The 22026-nt window shown below is 39.5% G+C and overlaps 2 protein-coding genes across 15 annotated transcripts in view; both read left to right on the forward strand.

Moving 5' to 3' along the window:
• The window catches only part of zswim8 (zinc finger, SWIM-type containing 8), a 37825-nt gene extending 22216 nt beyond the window's left edge, over window positions 1-15609 (forward strand). For 2 of the 12 annotated variants that reach the window (XM_051916992.1, XM_051916994.1), the window contains 11 exons: window positions 1595-1883; window positions 1996-2148; window positions 2435-2657; window positions 2889-3178; window positions 4255-4478; window positions 4608-5099; window positions 5395-5635; window positions 8067-8240; window positions 8575-8694; window positions 11102-11280; window positions 14039-15609. In XM_051916992.1, the coding sequence (XP_051772952.1) occupies window positions 1595-1883; window positions 1996-2148; window positions 2435-2657; window positions 2889-3178; window positions 4255-4478; window positions 4608-5099; window positions 5395-5635; window positions 8067-8240; window positions 8575-8694; window positions 11102-11280; window positions 14039-14242 (2589 nt within the window). In that variant the 3' untranslated portion in view covers window positions 14243-15609. Of the gene's footprint in view, window positions 1-1594; window positions 1884-1995; window positions 2149-2434; window positions 2658-2888; window positions 3179-4254; window positions 4479-4607; window positions 5100-5394; window positions 5636-8066; window positions 8241-8322; window positions 8438-8574; window positions 8695-11101; window positions 11281-14038 lie in introns of those variants that run through there. The other 10 variants (XM_051916993.1, XM_051916995.1, XM_051916996.1 and 7 more) reach the window with 7 other exon arrangements.
• Window positions 15610-16802: 1193 nt separating this feature from the next.
• Window positions 16803-22026, forward strand: part of ndst2a (N-deacetylase/N-sulfotransferase (heparan glucosaminyl) 2a) — a 114073-nt gene continuing 108849 nt past the window's right edge. For 2 of the 3 annotated variants that reach the window (XM_051916924.1, XM_051916925.1), the window contains exon 1: window positions 16803-16953. The gene's annotated coding sequence lies outside the window, so the exon portion shown is untranslated. The remainder of the gene's footprint in view (window positions 16954-22026) is intronic. The other variant, XM_051916926.1, reaches the window with a different exon arrangement.

A 22026-nucleotide genomic window follows, 5' to 3' on the forward strand; every position in this document is an offset into this window, starting at 1 on the left:
TCAGATCGACGGACAAATCATGCGCTCTTATATCTTGTGGATATTTCAGCAAAATGTTTACTTCGCTTAATAATAAAGTTTACAATAAATAACTACATATAGGCTAATCAATCACTGTTTAATAAATGTATGCTAAACATTTTATTTGTGTAACTAACATGTTTAATAATCAACAGAGCATTCAACATCTCAAGTGCAGACGGAGTGCCTTCAGAAATATGCTAGATTATTCTATAATTCTAAAAACTTTAAAGCTGCTTGGATTAAACCCACTTTATTTTCCTCATTTGCTTGAAATAAAATTATATTACATAACGTGTTTTTTTTTATTCATCATGTAGAATAGACTGATATCATGTGTGTTAAACTGTCTTCCTCCTCCTAGCTCTTCCATTAAAAAGAGGTGCAATACTCCAGATTTCCAAAAAACAAAACTTTATTCCAGTTGATACAGGCTAAAACAATCTTGGAAAAAAACAATGCTGTTTGGGAAGAGTGTTGATGTGTATGTGTGTGGTTTCCTACAAAGAAATGTAGAAAATACAATAGGTTACACACTATCACTGAATTAAATGACATAGGCTATAAATCATATTTCTTATCGATATACATTGAGTGACATGAGGTAAACGAACACTGAAACTGCGATGATTAAAATGGCGTCTTAAAGATACACATAAGGTGCAAACAGAATACTATACAGTGACATCAAAATTAGTTTTAATAAGCAATAAGTTTAGTATCAGACCAAACTATTGGGGTAGTGAAACTGAGTCATGCATCTAGCAGCCAGAACGTAACGATAACAGATAAACTTTCAAGCAAAATAATCATATTCAAGCATTTAACAGTTAAGTTAATTACTTAACGCACACAATACTGCACAAAATAAAGCGATCACGAAGACTATCTCTGTCCGAAACTCGTACAGTCTGGGCCAATATGAGCTAATACAGTAAAGTGGATATTTACCGCACCCCATCAGTTATATTTGGTAATATACTGACACCTGTTGGCACATTTGTGTAATTTAGAGCAGAGATTAATTCGTGATCACGAGAAAACAACTTTTGTTACCTCGAGATCACTAGAAAATACTAAGTCGTGATCACGAGAAAACAACTTTTGTTATCTCGAGATCACGATAAAATAAGTTGTGATCACGAGAAAACAAGATAGGAAAAAAAAAAAAATCCATGGCCGTTTAGGGCTTCCGTAGATTCCTGTGGTGGCAAAGCTTATTTTTTGAGGAATAGAAAGTTCAAAATAACAGCATCTATTTGAAATAGAAATCTTTTGTAACATTTTAAATGTCTTCATTGCCACATATGATCAATTTAATGCACCCTTACGGAACAGAAGTATTAATTTCTTTAAAAAAATTCTTACTGACCCCAAAACTTTTGAACGGTAATGTACATAATTTATTCATGTTAACTATCCCTCTATTATACTAGAGGAATACAATACTATATATAGCATCCATACGTAGACTCTCAAATAACACTTTTGTGATAAAGTATAAGCCACGATACCATGTTTGAAATGCAGTAAATGCCATGAAGTATTCATGTCTGATTTCATCCTCATGTAGATTCTGGACAAACTCCTTGACCGTGAGAGCCAGACCCATAAGCCTCAGACTCTGAGCTCATTTTACTCTAGCAAACCAGCTACCAGCAGCCAAAAGAGCCCATCCAAACATGCCACCCACGGTGCCAGCGGAGCCACGGGGGGAGTGTCAAAGCACAACCCTTCAGCAACATCAGCCGCTGTGCAGGGTGTGACTGGCGGCGGAGCGGCGGGACAGCAGGGAGGTTTAGCGGCTGGTGGAGTTCAGAACACAGCAACGGGAGAGGGCATCTCTGACAACAGAGATCAAGGTGAACCACATCCACCAAAGTGTCAGAGGAAAATTCACTGCTGAAATGTTATTGTCTTGGGTCCTTGTTGAGTTTGTAGTGACCTAGTTTAATTTTATTCTTTTTTTGGCAGAGGGTGCGCAGTCGACCTCCTGTGAGCAGCAGAGCGAAGCTGCACCTTTCAAGCCTGAGGGCACCGTGCCCAGTCGTCTGGCACTGGGGGGCCGCGGGGCATACGGCACACGCTGCTGGGGATCACCTGTACGGCAGAAAAAGAAACACACTGGTAAGAGACAGTGGGTTTGTTAATTAGACAGATAGAAGAGTTTATTTGATGCAGCACCTGTGTGCTTCATTTTTATGTCTCTAGAGGTCATAGATCACTGCAAAGATGATCAATTCACCCATTAGCCTTTTTTTAAATAGTTATTTAATATATTTTTATATTTCCAAATGTAATATTTAATAATAATTAATTTACATTTTTAATAATTTAATTTATTATTTTTAACTATGCATAAAGAAATTTGAGAGTGTGAAAAGGTCATGTACTTTCTGACATGTTTTCTCAGGCATGGCGAGCATTGACAGTAGCGCTCCAGAGACCACCTCAGACAGCTCTCCTACTCTCAGTCGACGTCCACTTCGAGGAGGTTGGACAGCTGCTTCCTGGGGTAGAGGCCAGGACAGTGACAGCATTAGCAGCTCTTCCTCTGATTCACTGGGCTCATCTTCATCTAGCGGCTCACGCAGAGCTGGAGGAGGAGCCAGAGCAAAGAGTACTGACACCAGCAGGTGAGACAAACCTGTCTTTTTGCCCTCATTGCCCCTTATGGGGATTTGGTCTCATTTTTAGATGCTTGTACATCAGCATCTCTTTTTGAGCCCTTGACAAACACAACTAAATCTCTAATTCAGTAGTTGTTCATTGACTGAATCAGTTGTTTTACTTCTGAGTCAGAACAGATTCTCTGATCCTCTATGTCTGCTCTTCATGACACACATTGTCTCGTTCTCTCTTTATAGGTATAAAGGCCGCCGGCCTGAATGTCATGCTCCACACGTGCCCAACCAGCCATCTGAGGCAGCTGCCCATTTTTACTTTGAGCTGGCCAAGACTGTGTTGATTAAAGCTGGAGGAAACAGCTCCACCTCCATTTTCACTCAACCCTCTGCCAGTGGAGGTCACCAGGGGCCCCACCGCAACCTGCATCTGTGTGCCTTTGAGATTGGCCTGTATGCCCTCGGCCTGCATAATTTTGTGTCTCCTAACTGGCTGTCAAGGACGTATTCTTCACATGTATCCTGGATTACAGGTGAGAGATAATTGTGTAATCTGCAGGGATCACAAACTTCAAAATGATTGATGATATTTCTTTTGAAATGCAAATGTAATCTTTAAAGTTCATATCCTTGGCTTTATAGTGTCAATTCAGTATGAAGGAGAGCTATAGTACTGTACTAGAGTATATTTATCTCTCCAGGCTCATGGATGGGTGGATGAATGGATGGATAGATAGAGATGAATGTGAGTAGTAGAGCTGCACGATTCTGGATAAATTGAGAATTGCGATTTGTTTTATTTATTTATTTTTTTTGTTTGTTTGTTTCAAACACGTCATGATTCTGAACAGACAACTAAACAAAATAATGTAATTTACTAGAGGTTCTGACAAAATGTCAATCACTGCAGTCTATTTAAAATGTTTAATTAATCTGAATTATTTTAAAAGCTCTGTTTGAATGAATAATTCAATGAATTGCTCAAATATGTATATATACTTCAGTTGTTTCATTACTGGATGAATAAGCGTTTTTGAACAAATCTCTTGAATGAATGATTCAATGACAATTTTTTTTTGTTCACGAGTCACTTGTCGCCACCTGATGGTGTAAAGATGTAATGATATAATCATCATTTGAAGCGCCAAGTTACTTTCAAAAGGTGATTTGCTCTGTGTTCGCTTCTGTAGACATCAGTATTTTTATCTGAACTATAAACTTTTATCCCAGTACTTCAGGGAAAATAAGAATATTTGTTACAGAAATAACTATACTGTGTGTGTGGTTGAAAAGACTGTTTGTGAAGCTGCTTCATACCTATACATGACATCTGCTCTCTCTGGGGTGGCAGCACTGCCAACACGGATGATTTTGTGATTTTTGTCAAAGGATTAATAGACACAGGTGAATTGTTGTCATTTAGGAATGAGATTGCGTGTGTGTTTGAATCAAGATCGCAATCTTTTAACGATTAATCATGCAGCTCTAATGAGTAGATAGATATAGATGGATATGAGGTTAATAGAAGAGGATTTATGAGTATTTTATCAAATGGGTGGGCAAACCTGCCTTTTGTTTGATTTTGAATTCTTCTGTTGTATTTGCACAGGCCAGGCCATGGAGATTGGGAGTGCTGCCCTCAACATCCTGGTGGAATGCTGGGATGGGCATCTCACGCCTCCAGAGGTGGCATCACTCGCAGACCGCGCATCACGAGCACGGGATCCCAACATGGTTCGTGCTGCGGCAGAGCTGGCCTTGAGCTGCCTGCCACACGCTCATGCCCTCAACCCCAACGAGATTCAGAGAGCTCTGGTGCAATGCAAGGAGCAGGTACTGTCCAGCACAGCCCACATTCATTGTACATAGCCACAGAATCATAATCCATTTTTTTAATCTAATGATATCAAAATCATCAGCTTGTTGCTTTTAAAGAACATTTCTGCATTGCCCTCTCTTCAGGATAATGTGATGCTGGAGAAAGCTTGCATGGCAGTTGAGGAAGCTGCAAAGGGAGGCGGTGTATATCCTGAGGTCTTGTTCGAGGTGGCTCACCAGTGGTATTGGCTGTACGAGCAAACAGTGGGTGGTGGTTCGGGGTCCCAGCGAGAGGGTTCCGGCCGCTGCGGGGCCAATGGTGGAGCAGGGAGAACGGCACCCGAGGGAGGCTGCGGTATCCTGGATAACACCGGAGCCTTGGATTCAACAGGTGTCGCAGCTGTTACTACGACAGTGACGGCAGCCGCTGTAGTACCGGTCATTTCCGTCGGCTCCACCATATACCAGTCGCATGCTCTGCCAGGCTCAGCCATGGCGCACACGGCAGGCCTGCATCCCTACACCACCATCCAAACCCATCTGCCCACCGTCTGCACCCCACAGTACCTGGGACACTCGCTTCAGCATGTCCCCCGTCCTGCTGTCTTCCCCGTGTCTGGGGCGGCCTACCCACAGGTATGAGCTCTGTTCATTTCCTAGTGATATGATTTATGGGTTTCAATTACCTGTGCTTAGCATTTTTATTTAAGTCTGTAATATTGTTTGTCTGCATTTAACTGAAGGTAATAAATGCTAAATTTAAGCACTAATGCAGACGCTTACTTGGCAGTCATTGATACATAGCGTGATATTACTGGCAGAATATAAATGGAGAGAGACTCATATCAGTTTGTTTATACATGTATAATGATCTTTACAGCTATGCCCTTGGTTTAACTTAATTTTGTGACTTTTAATTTTTCAATGGCAGGTATATGACTCGAGGAAGGCGTATCAAGCTGGTTTTAAGAGCATCTGTTTGTCTTCTCAGGGAATGCACCCTGCTTTTATTGGTGCTCAGTACCCGTTTTCTGTGGCCACTGGCCCTCATCCTCCTATGGCAGCGACTGCTGTCACTTTCCCTGGCGTTCCAGTGCCGTCCATGACTCAGATCGCTGTCCACCCATACCATACTGCAGAGGCAGCCCTGCCTCTTAGCACTACTGTGGCAGGTAAGGAGGACAAGTTAGGTGTAGAATTTAAATTCCATCTCAATATGAACACAATTTTGGGCATAATATCCATTTTTATTTTAAAAAATTCTATAATACAATTTACAGCAATTTGCAAGAGATGAACAGTACTTTTGTCAGATTTCAAATCTGCGTTTAAAATTATTTACACTTACATAGAATAAAACAGCTATTTAAGGCCCTCTCATCGAAGCATATGGGAATGCAAAAAATTATGGTATATATTTTAAAGCAATTGGTTAATGCTCATAGTTCGCTTAGCCTTTCAAGATTGGCAAATTTGCATGCATCCTATAACTATAACTGAGTGGCAGCTCACATCTTGCATGCTGCAAACAAGAGTCATACACCGATCAGTCATAACATTATGACCACTGACAGGTGTAGTGAATAATACTGATTATCTCTTCATCACGGCACCTGTTAGTGGGTGGGATATATTAGGTAGCAAGTGAACATTTTGTCCTCAAAGTTGATGTGTTAGAAACGGGAAAAATGGGCAAGCGTAAGGATTTGAGTGAGTTTGACAAAGGCCAAATTGTGATGGCTAGAAGACTGGGTCAGAGCATCTCCAAAACTGCAGCTCTTGTGGGGTGTTCCTGGTCTGCAGTGGTCAGTATCTATTAAAAGTGGTCCAAAGAAGGAACAGTGGTGAACCGGCGACAGGGTCATGGGCGGCCGAGGCTCATTGATGCACATGGGGAGCAAAGGCTGGCCCGTGTGGTCTGATCCAACAGACGAGCTACTGTAGCTCAAATTGCTCAAGAAGTTAATGCTGGTTCTGATAGAAAGGTGTCAGAATACACAGTTTGTTGGATATGGGGATGCACAGTCACAGACCAGTCAGGGTGCCCATGCTGACCCCTGTCCATCACCGAAAGCGCCAACAGTGGGCACATGAGCATCAGAACTGGACCACGGAGCAATGGAAGAAGGTGGCCTGGTTTGATGAATCACATTTTCTTTTACATCACGTGGCTGGCCGGGTATGTGCGCGTCGCTTACCTGGGGAAAACATGCCACCAGGATGCACTATGAGAAGAAGGCAAGCCGGCGGAGGCAGTGTGATGCTTTGGGCAATGTTCTGCTGAGAAAGCTTGGGTCCTGCCATCCATGTGGATGTTACTTTGACACGTACCACCTACCTAAGCATTGTTGCAGACCATGTACACCCTTTCATGGAAACGGTATTCCCTGGTGGCTGTGACCTCTTTCAGCAGGGTAATGCGCTAACGCCCTGCCACAAAGCAAAAATGGTTCAGGAGTGTTTTGAGGAGCACAGCAACGAGTTTGAGGTGTTGACTTGGCCTCCAAATTCTCCAGATCTCAATCCAATCAAGCATCTGTAGGATGTGCTGAACAAACAAGTTCGATCTATGGAGGCCCCACCTCACAACTTACAGGACTTAAAGGATCTGCTGCTAACATCTTGGTGCCAGATACCACAGCACACCTTCAGGGGTCTAGTGGAGTCCATGCCTCGATGTGTCAGGGCTGTTTTGGCAGCAAAAAGTATGACCAACACAATATTAGGAAGGTGTTCATAATGTTATGTCTGATCGGTATATAAAGTCTGTATAGGTATGAGTGTTGCTGATCTTGCACAATGTTCCAAAAGAAGAAGAATTTATTACATTTTATGGATAATTAATGTTTTGTGCATAGCTCATTCATAAGGACTGTAAATGGCCTGTTTTCAGTAACCGCACCGACAAAAAAAGTGTGGATTTTCCACTGAATCTGAGCATAAAGCCTTCTGTCACAGGACAGGCCACAGTCTAAGAGACAACTCGCATTGACAAAATTGTCTTTGCATGGCAGAAAGTCAGTAAGAAAACATTTAAATACATCAAGAATCATTTTAGAATTGGATCGAAATTGAATCTAATTGTGAGATATCCAAGTCAATATTATTTAATCATGGGTGACAAATATTAAATGCACAAATATAACTTTTTTTTATTACTTTTTTTCTTTTTTTAAATTTAGCTTGAGGACAATTTTAACTAAAGCAAATTACAAATGAGAGACATGAGCAATTCGTCACAGAGCCAACAATATTCATAGTATACAATGCCAGGTTTACTAGAAAGCTAGATTATTAAACAAACTAGAGCAGAGGTGAAATGCAGAAAAGAGCAGAAATATTTGTTGTGTGTGTTTTGCGAATAGTTCTACAATGGCATTGGTAACTTAAAAAAAAAAACAAAAAAAAACACACCACTAGGTGTCAATACAAAATTCAAGGCCAGTGCAACAAACTAATTATTTAGTGCACCTTAAACTCAGTGGAGACGAAAGTTCATTACAGTTCTTACCAGTTTACCAGAGATTGTTGGGAAGGCATGCTATTGGACAGTTTGCAAATTCATAGACACCCTTGAACATCCACTCCTCTTTTTTTGCCTAGCAGGAGGAGTACACTCAGGCTCCACCATCCAGGCCATTCAGGGGCCTTCTCTTCCAGGACTCTCGTCCCAGCCCGCCTCACTGGTCAGCGCACCATTCCCTGTGGAAGACGAGCAGCACAGTCAACCAATCAGCCAGCAGGGCCTGCACTACCTCCACTCGGCCTATAGAGTCGGTAAGGACGCCTGATTTCTAATTACATAGATCCTTTAGGGCATGGCTTGCCTGTCCTTATGTTGCTGTTTTGCACCCATTAGGATCCATCTGGTCCTGAATTGTGGTGATTAATTATCAAGAGAGGTGAGGGAGAGGTCGGTTGTGTCCATGTTGCAGGACTCACAAAGACTCTCACAGTGAGAAATATTAATTAAGGCATGATTTCCGTTTTATCAGTACTCATAAGTCCTGGAGATTAGGATGTTTGGGTGCATGTGTCAATTCAATACTTGATCAGTACAGTGTCGTACAGTACAGAGTATTTATGGCGAAATATTCCTGTCCTCATTTAGGCATGCTGGCCTTGGAGATGTTGGGAAGGAGGGCCCACAACGATCATCCGAACAACTTTTCCCGTAGCCCCCCATACACAGAAGACGTCAAATGGCTGCTGGGACTGGCTGCGCGTCTTGGTATGCCCATTTATCTTTGCAATATGGCTTTTAGGAAAAACAAGTCTTTTAAAATCTCATTTTATTTCCTGTTACCTGCTAAAATAGCTGAAATAGACTGTAAATGATTTGTTGGCAGTTTACCTTGCCTTCAACGGACAAGAGGTGATTCAACAGCAAGTCTCCAGCAGAGTTATTGACATTTTGATGTCTTTCCTCTTACTCTGAGCTTTATCCCATGCTGATTGCAGCATGTTGCCAGTTTTCATGGGGCTAAATGCTACAATTGAAAATGTAGAAATAGAAAATATTTTTGCCAGGTTCAGGCTAGGCATCTTATGAAATGGCTAGTTGGACTTCTTGCTTTGCTAATGGTCCACACTGACATGGATGTGTATCCTAATTAGATTGTAATGACATGGACCACCATATGCTTCCTTTTAAAGGGATATTCTGGGTTAAATACTCAAACTGTTTTTGCCAAACTAGTCTATGAACAATCTGTGTGCATAGACTGACAGCAATTTCCCCTCTGTTATCACTCCACCAACACCAGTTCTCTGACTTTTAAAAATCTCATTTTTTGCTCCATATACTCTCTGGTCTTACATTGTAATACTTACTCTGGCCTGAAACATCTTAAACACAAACGGTAGTAGTGAAACATCCCAGTTGCTTTTCAATACTAAATGTCAGGAAACTTGAAACGCAGCTTGACAAATCAAATTAGAGGGCTGTTAATAGATCAGAATATTTAATGGCACAATTTTGGTAATGTTTGCAGTTCCAAGAAAACGAAATAACAAGCCTTAGTGTAATTAACCCCCTGGAGTCGGCAGGTTGAAACGCATCTTTATTTCTAATTGATCTTTTTGTTTTAACATTTTTGTTGTCGTTTTATTTTTGCATTGAAATATAGATATTATTATTATTATTATTATATAGTTATAACGATTCGGCCCGCGACCCTCAATCAATTTTTATTTTTGTGCCTTTGTAGTAAAAACTTGGGGGCCCTTTGTTCTATATTTTCTCACAGGAAGTACACAGGAAATGCAACAATATAATATTAAATTATAAAACAGCTTTCCTCACAATTTATGCGCATAATCTAAAGATGCAGTCCTCCAAATTTGTTTGCATTAACATTTCTACCAATTGTGCTTTACTTATATTTAACTTGTTGAGGTTCGACGATAATTAAATTTCACCACACAAAGAATTCAAATTACTTGATCTCTGTAAAGCATCCCATCTGGGTTTGATTTATTATTTAGTTATTCATGCAAATTATGTTTTTTAAACATTTATTGAGGTGAGATGCTATAGCTGTGATCTGTCTTGGACGTTTAGGCTCATTGGATTTTATGTATATGGAAAAAGGGAAACAGAACAAGCAAAGTTGTAAATTTACAGTTATATTTACAGTGTTTTGTACTTGGATTTAAATTTTAAGTGCCCCTATTATGCTTTGTTGAATATTACCTTTCATGCAGTGTATAATATAGCTGTTTGTGAATGTAAAAGGTCTGCGATCAAAGTGCACAACAAATAAAGTTATTGTCTCTTAAAAGTATAAGAAATCGATTCTGAACTGCTGAAATGGATCATCAGCAATTCCATTCTACATAACAATGTAACAAATTTGCATAATGCAGCCTATGGTCTTCATTGGCTGCTTGCGAACAATGTCTGCTTTGATCCGCCCTCAAACACTGTTGTTGTAGCTAAGGCCTGGAAGACTTTGATTCGTGTTGTCGACATATTGAGAAGACGCTGTTTTCAGCACTGCAAATCCATTTTGCATGCGCTTCAAAAGGCTGAGGACTTATGCTGGAATTGATACAGAAAACCCAATGCCATTTTTCATATTACTGTTTATACAAGTGCTGAGGAAGCCTTCGGAGCTGAAATTCAAATATGGTAATAGGCGTTTTGCTTCCGACACGTGCTGTAAGTGGTAGACCAATCACAACAGATGGGCTGTAAGACCAATCAGAGTAGAGTAGGCTCATGAAAATTAGGGATTTAGAGAGACTGAATCTTCAAACTAACCATTTTCAGACTCTTTAAGAAATGAGGTGACGTGGAAATGCATATTATGAGAAAATTCTGGTGTTTTTTGACCTTGGATGCATGTAAAACTGTTGTAGGAGACGAAACAAAAATTAAAAACAAAATTAGGAGCCATTAAAATTGCATAATAGGGGCAATTTAAATATGAATAAAACTATAAATAAAAGGTTATTATTAGAAATAATTAATGTATAATTAAACATTAATAAATAATAAATAATCAGAATCATAAAATAAAAAATTGGGAACTTTTTAAGAATTAAAGTTAAAAGAACATAAATGCAATGTATTTGATTTGTTTATTTTATCTCTGAATGTTTCCTTATCCTCCTCCCTCTGCCTCTCTCCTCAGGTGTGAACCACGTGTACCAGTTTTGTGTGGGGGCAGCCAAAGGTGTTCTTAGTCCATTTGTCCTGCAGGAGATCATTATGGAGGCTCTGCAGAGGTTAAACCCTGCACATATCCACGCACACCTCCGCACTCCTGCCTTCCACCAGCTCGTGCAGCGCTGCCAGCAGGCCTACTTACAGGTACAGATTCACAAATCCCTAAGATTCAGTCTGGGAAGCTAATCACACTGACATTATTACTAATAACATCCCTAATGGGATGAAATCCTGAAATAAATCCGTACCCTGATGATGATGATGATCCAGGAACATGTATTCTTCTGCTGACAGAAGCGGTTAAAATTACACTGTAACACATGAGCTGATCCGTCACAGCTGACATTTTATATTGAATGCGGTGCAACCATCTCAAAGTTCGTTTTCATATTAGTTAGACTTAGTTTCAAGTTTTAAGTGGAGAATTTGAGTAGGGTTTTAGAGCGTTCGAGTGGTGCCAAGGCTGGATTGTGACGGCATTGTCGCCCACACTGAATATAAATTGTGCATGAACAATTCTGGAGTGTTAAAGCTAGAGAGGGAAGCCTGAGTCTGTTCACAGGATGGAGCATACTGATGAGAGAGCATCAAACACACTGTGACAGCCCAAAGCCAAGAGCTGCTTCCTAGAGAAGGCGCGCACACATGCTATCTCTCCCTCGCACACACAGACACGCTCTTGCGGTTACCTGCTAGCCGGATCAGAGTCTTTATTTTGCCATTTCAGAGAGGTTTCACGTTGTTGCATGGGCAAACAACGTGGTTGTCTACGCAAGTGGCCATTGCGCTTTTGTGGCCTTATATTTTAAAACGCCCAGATCAAGGGAGACTGTACCATATGTCTGCCACTGTAAATCTTTGCAAATGAATGCTGGGTAAATGTGAAAGGGAGACAGTGCCAGCTCTAATCCACTCTCTCCATGCGTGGATAATGAGATGAGGGACCGAGAGGCTGTACTCAAGCAGAAACCTACCCAGACTGTCACTGAGTCATTTCGTACGTCGCTGGTGGGAAATGCTCTCCATATGCTGCGTGTCCCTATAAACATCCGGGGACATGATGCTTCATAACCTGTTTACCTTTTATTAAAATGGGTTCAGGTTAGTGCCATCGAGTAGCAGGAATATTTATGAATTTGTCATGTCGCACGTTTAACCACAGGGAGATCAAAAAAAGATATGTAAACACATTTAGAGCTAGAAACTACACTCAAAACCATCAAAATGAAGCATCATGAATTATTTAGTTTATTTATTCATTAAATATTCTTATATCTACCTGCTAAATAAATACATGAACATGAAATATTGATTTAAGTTTAGTTAAATTAATTTGTCTTATAGATTAGCTTAAAGCTTCTACTAGGAAAAACAGCCCATTACACCATAAAAAAAAAAGGACATGGCAACAATAGATGAAAATAAACTAAGGAAATCTGCACACTGTGTATCTATTACCTTTATTTGTAAAATAAAATGGCAACTTTTCGATCAGTGAAGATCATTTGCATTCCTCCAAGAAACTTTTTTTTGCGACAAACAAACGCAAAAGCATTGAAATGTAATTTTTCTTTCCATATCTTATTTTTTTTCCATCACTAAAACTTTTGCATTCCTCTGAGAAACTGCATACTATAGCAACTTTTTGTAAAAAGATTTATAATATTTAATTGTTTAATATTTTTGTGGAAACCATACAAATTTTTTTTTTTTTTTTTTTCCCCAGGAGTCTTTGAATAAAAAGTTCTGAAGAACAGCATTTATTTTAGGGGCCGTTTACACGACACCGTTTTCAACTAAAAACGGAAGAAAAAAAAAGTATGCGTTTTGGCCGTTCATTTACACTACAACGGCGTTTTGGTGGCATGATAACGCAAACTTTTGAAAACGGGTTTCAAAGTGCAAGTTTTTGAAAACGGTCTCCATGTAAACAACAAAATCGCAAATCTGTGAAAATGATGACATCAGGCACATGCTCATTAAGCCTGGAACACACCAAGCCGACGGCAACGAACTAGTGGCGACGAAAGCAGACTGCGGTTCACGTCGGCAGCGTCTGGGTCCAAAGTTGCCCTGGCACACCAAACCGACGCTCGACACCCGACGGGCAAGTAGCACGTCCGTTCTGCACCTGCGTAAGATGAAATGCCTTTCCATACCAGCAGGTGGCAGTAGCTGAACAGCCAATCAGAATGATCAGATGGCCCGACTGACCGACGAGCTCCGACACCGATTGAACATGTCGAATCGGCTGAAAAAAAGCCGATGAGGACCACCTTCAGCCGACGATGCGGAACACACTGAGAGAACTTAGTCGGCCGACCATCGGCTTGGTGTGTCCCGGGCTTTACACGTTCAGTCTATAGTGTTTCATCGCCATCTAATGGCCTGCCAGCAGAATACAGCAGTTTTAGTCATTTTCACAGATTCCTATGAATGGGGATCATTTTGACAATGGTGTCGTCTGTATGCAGAAAACTCAAAGGAAAAACTTCTCAGTTTTAACCATATCGTTGTCGTGTAAACGTACCCTTAAATGGATATCTTTTGTAAAATTATAAATGTATGTACAGTTTATCGGGTGAATGCAAACATTTTGTGAGTGAATGCAAAAGCATTAACATAATTTTTCCTCCCATTTCATATTTTTTTCATCAACATATCCCCTTAGGAGCTTTGTGTGTTTTACTCAGAAGCAGATTACATTATATAAGGCTTGCTAACTGCTATTCATAATGATTGAAAAACTAAACTGTACCTAACAAAACTATTGTTGAAACCAAATGAAACTAAACTGAAATTAAATTTCAAAAATACTATTAAAATGCAAAACTAAAATAACCTTGGAACAGAATTCATGTCCTCCCTGCTAATTTCAATGTCTGATTATGTTTTTTTCCAGTATATCCACCACAGGCTGATCCATCTGACTCCCGCAGACTATGACGACTTTGTGAACATCATCCGAAGTGCCCGCGGGGCGTTTTGCCTGACGCCAGTTGGCATGATGCAGTTCAACGATGTGCTGCAGAACCTGAAGAGGGGCAAACAGACAAAAGAACTATGGCAGCGGATCTCGTTGGAGATGGCCACCTTCTCACCATGACTGCTCTAGAGACCAGCGGGGACAGAGACGCCCAATCTCCTGCAGCTATCTTCCCCTCCCAGACCACTAACACAGCTCAATCCGACACGCAGTTCCCCTCGATAGGAAGTGTAGCCATGCCAACTTCCTGTACAAGCCCACTCACATGACTGAAAATTTAGTCCTTCAGGCCCTGAAGTCATGAGAACGTGGTACAGAGATACTGGGGCAAGTGAATTACTCCAGTCAGCGGGTCCCTCCTTCGTCGAGTTGTTGATCCCAGTGTTGTCTGAACTTTTTTTTTGTTTGTTTTTTTTTGTTCTTTTTTGGTGTGTTCAGTCAAGTAACTTAATGGCTATATATGTTTTATCTATGTGTCCTAACATCTTTCATTCACTGATTTCTGTTTTGTGATCCCCTGAGTTCATATAGGTGGTTGATAAGGGGACAAAGGTTTTCACTTGCTATGTTGATGTTTGGTTCACGTTTGAACAAAACCACTAAGTGTCAGACTCAAACTGCAACATTCCTCTACCCTGGAGAACGGAGCCTCCACCGGTCATTAAGGATTTCAACGCTGGATAGTGGATGGCAGTGTAAAAATGAGGAAAATCAAACAAATCTTTGTTAAAAGAATAAAAGAGACATTTATTATGAAACAATAATCAAAGTACGGGTGAGGATTCTTTAATGTTTTGTTTTATCTTTTGTTTTTAATATTTTGTATAGTATGGTGTGTCTGCAAAGAGCAGGATGAGGAATGGAAGAATGTTATTACTGACTGCTCTGTGAGTTCCTTTTTCCGGTCAGATGTTGGTGGCTTGAGTGCTGGAACAGAGAAGTCTGGCTGGACCAGATTACACAGCTTTAATTCTAGACATCAGTGGTGACTTAAGTCCAAAACAATTCAGGCTTTCTGCCTTTAAATTGGGTTCTTTTATATCCGAAATTCAGCTATTGGACAAGTCATTTGCCATACCGTTAGTAGACGTTGCAATTTCATATTTCAAGATTTAGTCGAACCACACAATTTAGTTTTGTTCTCATTTTAAAACTGGTTAATTGCTCCCCTCATTTTAGCGTAGTAGAGTGGTCAATAAACGTCACTGCCAGATTCCCATGTTTCCAGCATCGGCCCCAGCTTTGGAACTCACTAGTGGAGAGTGACTGCGTAGAAAATGTACTGTGATATTTTTGTATTCTTCAAGTGTAGCTTGGTTGGAAAAAACAAAAAACAAAAAAATCTATATAAATACATATAAATATGTAAACTGTTCTGATTGCAGGAGGATGTAATCTAGAATAAATGGAGAAAAGAGAAACTAAATTGGAACAAAGCAATATTAAAAATGTAGAGTTTACTTAATAAAGATAAATCAAAACACTAATTGAGTTTATCTGCGTCTGTTGTTCTGTTATATACAGTACTGATCAAAAGTTTGGAGCTGGTAAATTCTTGGGTTCACCAAGACTGCATTTTTTTTAAATATTAAAAACAGTAAAAAAAACAATATTGTGAAATATTACAATTTAAAAATGTACATTTATAGTTAAATATATTTTAAAATGTAATTTATTCCTGTGATGGAAAAGCTGAATTTTCAGCGGTCACATTCTAATTTTCTGATTTGGTGCTCAAGAAACATTTCTTATCTATGTTGAAAACAGAGGTGCTGCTTAATGTTGTGAAATACATTTTTTTCAGGATTCTTTGATGAATAAAAAGTTCAAAAGAACAGCATTTGTTTGAAATAAAAATCTTTTGTAACATAAATTAAGATTAATTTAATGCGTCCCTGCTGAATAATATTTCTTTCAAAGGACAAACAGCAACAAAAATCTTATTGATCCCAAACTTTTGAACGGTAGTTTATATGGATAAACAGATTAATAGATCTGATAAGTTTCAAAGCAAGTGTCAGAAATGCACCTAATAAAAATGAACTTGATTTGCAGGGAATCAACATTGTACTAAGGTTGTTTTCATCGCCTGGGGGCGCTAGAAAGCTAAATATTTACACTGTGATTTTATGGTCTATCGGGGATTCCGATTTTTTTTTTTATAAAAGGGCCTGATATTCAAAAGTTTTTCTTATTCGATCACGCAAGTAGTTTTGGTGCCAAATTTAAGTTTTTGATGATTTGATAAACTATAACGTTACTTATTTAAAATTATAGAATACAGTGTTTTCAAACCACTTTACAGAAAGTTCAGGTAGATGTGTTTAAAAACAAATGTGTCAAAATAATGCACGCTAATCTCACACCGGTCCTTGTTTGTGCCTCTACCTGAAAAAAAAATCTGTTCGGAGGTGCACTCTGTTGGAAACAAGTCTCTCACATTTGACCACAGTGCGGGGGTTTTAATTCAATTGCTTTATCTTTTAAATGCTTTAACGAGTACATATTGCTGTAAGCACTCCAAAATTTAAGTTAACAGATTTCAGCACATCCAACTTAAGCTTCACTTCTGACAGTACTTTCAGATAATGTTATTCGAAATTGTGAGTTACTGAAGGTCCCCCCCCCCCCATCGGACCGAATGATTTGGTTTGTTCCAGAGTTTTCGGTAGGTAGAGCGTCTCGAGCCAACAGCAGCATCATAGCTGAGTGAAGATGGCGGCTCAGAGAGTGATGCTGTCAACGAGAGTTTGAGTTCACCTCTCATTTTTTAAACTTGGTAAACCTTTGAGGATCACTTACGGATAGCTGTATCAAAGAAAATTGTATCGGTGAGTCATGTTTTGTGTTTTCTTCAAAACAAGCGCAGTTTTGCCTTTTCAGAACTGAAGAAATGCTACGGCTAGCCGCGCTAACCTCGTTCTGAAGAAAATCAGAGAAGCGCCTTATAAACATGTTTTAATTTTAAACTCCGTTTAGTTTGCGCAAACACGGATTTATCTCAAAAACAGTGACATGTAACCCTCTCAGAGCTCTGTTGTTTGTATAAAAACTGCGTTTAGTCCCAGAAGAGACTATTTGAGCCGCGGTGGAGTTGAGTTTAGCAGTTTAGTGGAAGTTTCGTATAGTCAGTGATTTTCATCTATACGTCCAGTAAGTGTTTAAAAAAATATTAGTAGCTATACACATAAACAACCTAGAGCTTTCCTGCTCTTTACACAGTCGTAATGTGTAGTAACAGTGTGAGCGTGTGTAAGTTTGAGTTGCAGAGCAGCTGGGACAAAAGCAAAGCGGGATGCTTGTTGCTTTTAAATGCATGTGTTTCTGTAAGACTTTATGGATAGATTGAGTCTGCATTGGTACCTTTTACGCAGTCCATTGGAAAATCCGAGCAGCTCTGCCAGCTCATGCTATGGAGACTCGTTTTGGGCAGTAATGAATTTTGCATGGACTTCAGTCAATGCTCTGTTCTCTTTTATAGGTGAGTCAAGAATATCTCGTGTCAGACTGTAGTGCACAGCTGTGTTCTTGTCGAAAATCTCTTTAAAATGATAATTCAGTGCGTGTTGTTCTAGCTGTTAGCAGAATATGCTCTTGGATTTATAATATTTTAAAAATTTTAGGTGTCTTAGTCATTTGTCTGCATGAAGGTTTGTTTGGATATTGTTTTGATCTTGCGTTAAGAAAATATGTATTTGAATATGTATTGACGCATAACGTGTGTGTCCATTGACATTATCAACACTTGTTTTTTTTTTTTTTATTTAAAATCAATGGATAAATATAAGGGAATGTGCATATCTTAATTTCATTTAAGTACTGTCAGCCTTCCAAAACAACCGTTCTACGTTTATGTACCACATATATGCAACACTTGTTACATCATGTGTTCTTCTATTTGAATATTAAATTATGAAGAAAGGATGTTCAAATAATTTTTAGCTTTTAAAATATGTTTAGCGATCATTGAAATTGGATAAATTTAATTTATCTCAGCAACTTAAGTGATTCAGTCATACTTGATTTATCAAGTAGTTTTCAAACTTAACACAATCCTTGGCTTGTCCTTTTTTGCCCACAAGGAAATTGTAGACGTTTTTATGAATGAGCATAAAATTATTTTCTTCCTCCTGAGGCAATGTTGTAAATATTGGTATGAAGACTCGCAGATCAAGTAGTGCGATGAGTGTAAAATCAAGATTTTTACAGCCATTACCTCTCTTGAGCTTTTGTTTGTCCTCTTTTCTCCTTCTGATTCTCATGCAGACTGTGCTGTAAAAGTTTAAAACAGAACAAATATATGCCATGACATCACCCATAACTCATTTTGCTCTGTCCCCAAGTCCATGACCCAATTAGCATTGAATTGTGAGTTAAAGATGAGTTTGGTTCTGTCCCAAGAACATTATAAATATCTGTGATAATTTGCAAATGAGTGTTGGGCCTGGGGTTTTTTGGGTGTTACGAGAAAAAGGAGAAAAAAAAAAAAAAAACTCTGAAAGTGGGACAAGACTTGGATTAGGTTTCAATTGAGCCAGCGAAGAACCCAGAATCCCATTAGATTAATGACTTTAAATGACCAGGCTCTTTTCTTTCGCCTCATCTCCCTAAAGCTAGTATTAATTTCGCTCCTGTATCTTAATTGCATGCCTATAATATTACTCACTCACTGGTTGTGTTCAGGATGACCTTTAGAAAGAATGGTTAACTGAACTTGCAGCTAGGGCTGTTACTTTATAATCATATGAATGCTTTTGTCATGTCAGTGTTAGATAAAAGCCTTGTTGTATTCATGAAATACACCTTTTATTTGCATTGATAATGCAAAAGTGCTTTTGCTGCAGTGCAGTCCACTGAGTCTACTAAGAACAGAACAGAATATAGGGGATCTGATTTTTTTTTTTTTTTTAGTCCGTTTAATCTTCAGGGAGCTGAGTCAGGTCCTGTGCAGCGCTGGGAAATCAGAGAGGGATGTCGACACGGAGGGAATTCTACAGTTTGATGGAGCCATGCAATGAAGGAAGCACTCAAGGAATGCTTGAGGAGATTAAGGGTTCTTCTCCAAGCCAGTGGTCTTGAGGACACCAGGAGTAATAATAGCAATAACAACACCAGTAAAAATATGAATCCAGAATTGTCTGTAAGTGTTAAAAGAAGTGTTTCAGCATTGGAATGAAAATGACTGAGGCCACTGGATTACTCCAGTAGTAGGGTTGGGCCGATAGACGATTGCCGATGGCTGACAGACATCACGATGTTGAGCCGGCATTGTGACCCCCCACCGATCTGTGATTGTTCCCGATCACAATACAAATCACATTCAAAACAGTTAAATGAACACAATTTATACAGAAAAAAAAAACGCCAAACGAAGTAAAACCACTGATATTCAAATGGCGGACCACGGTCCCTATCCGGACCCCAGCATGTTTCCATCTGGACAGCAAGACATAACGGTAGCACCGTTTGACTGTTTCTAGTTCAAGTGAGCAGCACGACTAAACAGCAGTGCGTTTGTGGTAATGATATTTTAGCACTATATCCTCTAGTAGTTTTATCTAAAGCCAAACGCACTTCATTCAAGCCCTTTCAGCTCTGTGCGCATCTCCACCCCCTATCTGTCCCCCCCCCCAATGTCATCGTTCATCACGTTGTCTCACTGTAGACATCGTCTGATGCCAATTTGGTAAACATCGCCCAACCCAATCTGATAGAGTTTGTTTTCTCAACATACAAGCTACCAAGACATTTACTGGCAGTCTTCAGTTGTCAGTTTGTTACGTTTGAAAAACTTCGGTTGTAGCTTTGATTGGGTCGGTCGATTGAAGCCCTGAGAACAAGCCCAGAGCGGTGTGTTGAAATAGCCGGCTTCATGTACCCATGCAGAGCCTCTTTTAGCCCTCACTTCACTTAGTCAAGAGGCAGATGCGAATGGGCGGCCATCCCGTATTCCTCTACTTTTTAACAGCAGATCAGTATGCTGAGCCTAAATAGCTCTTGTTATTAATAAAAAGGGATGCTGCAGGGATCGCTTCATGGCAGGGGTCAAGAGGTGCAAGTATTAATGGTATGCTAGTTTAATATCAGATCCGTTCTGAGCTGATTGCCAGCCCAGCAGAGATATAAGCATCCTTCATCTGCAAGCCTGTGGGGCTTCAATTAGCTTTGTGTTATCTTCACAGGTTATGGCATTGAAGAGAACAATCTTTTTTTATCTAGTAGATGATGAATTATGAATGGTTATAATTTAAGAGTGGGAGTTTGTGGCTCTTTTCACCGGTGTAGACTCAGATAAGTGATAATACTAATGCCTATTAAGAATTATTTTAGATATACATTTGCTGATCAGATCCAATTTAAAGTGCACTTTATTTGTTATAGTTTCAGTGTGAATATGGATCTTTTGTCGAAGGCTGTTTTTTTTTTTGTTTTTTTTTTTAGTCTACAGGTTTTCTGAGTACTCTTTCTCTTCCTCTGTTTGCACACCTCTCGAAAACAGTTGCATGATCCCCCCCCTCCACCCCTGTTTTCCTTATGTATTTCTGCTTATCTGCCATTTGCCAGTAAATCTCACCTGGTTCGAACCCCATTAGATAGATTTTTTTCTACATGCCACAAGATATTATGTCTCTTTCTAACTCGATCTATCTCTCCGCGCAGCTGTGGATTACAAAAAAATCGCATCGCCTTTCTGAATGTTTATTTTATTCTTGAAGTTTCTCCAGGGATAAGATTGGCTGTGACTAATTTAATATCCGTGCAGGGTAAGCACAATTCTCTTCTTCTGAATGTAAGCCTCATTCTCCTGGTGCTGATTCACAGGTGAGGTGGGTGTGTGGCTTTTCATTTAAACTTGATAATCAGGAATGCCCTTCTGAATTGCTTGTGCTGGACACACATTATCAAGCTGCTCTTCTGGAGAGAAGCCTTTGTCAGATAGGTGATGTCCAAATGGTCTATGTCTCTGGTGGTTGAATCACTGCTAGAAAACATTTTAGTGTGTGATTTATTGTAAAAAAATTTTTATTTTAAAATACTTTCTCCGAGGCCTTTTTTTGGGTTAAAGTGGTCTCTGTTAATAGCTCACAAGCCCCACATACGGCATATATGCATGAGTTGGTTTATTTGCATAATTATTACGTATTCATTTGTGCTATGTTTATAGGATATATGCGATATTATTGATCAGGTAAGCATCTGGGATATCGACAGTACCAAGTCGGTACTGAAATTTTAAAAATGTGACGCTTTGAGCGCTGTTGAGCGGATTCGTAAACACCTCTGATTGGCAATTGTGTTCACTTGCACAATCGGGTATGTCTGTGATTAGCTTCAATGATCAACGGTTCAAAAACGTTGTAAATAGTCATCAATGACGCTCTTCTCTGAGCGCTTACACAGATACACACTGCATGCATTTGAAAGCAGGCGCCTATCGTGGACCAGTACGCTGATCGACGTCTGCTTTCAAATGCTCCCACTTTCAAAACGCTTTCAAATTCAAACACTTCTGTGTGCTTTCAAATGCTCCAGTGTGTTGATCATTGTAGCCAATCACAGACATATCTGATGAGCGTGTGAACACAATGGCCAATCAGAGGTGTTTACGAATCGGCTCAATAGCGCTCAGTGTCACATTTTTAAAATTTCAGTACCGACTTGGTACCGAAGTTGGTACTTTTGACAACTCTACTTCAGAGTGCTATGAGAAGTCAAGCTAACTTAACACATTTAAAAAACTTTTTAAATATAGAGCTAATTAAAATAGTCTGACTTTACCTATCACTCATAAAAATAAAGTTTCCAAAAGTTTTTTTTTGTTTTTTTTTTTTGCTTTGCAGAGATAGCCAAACCAGGGTCCACAGTTGGCCAGTGATGAGATGAACTTTGATTTGGCCCATTTT

This window comes from Ctenopharyngodon idella, chromosome 13 (assembly GCF_019924925.1).
Source record: "Ctenopharyngodon idella isolate HZGC_01 chromosome 13, HZGC01, whole genome shotgun sequence".
NCBI lineage: Eukaryota > Metazoa > Chordata > Actinopteri > Cypriniformes > Xenocyprididae > Ctenopharyngodon > Ctenopharyngodon idella.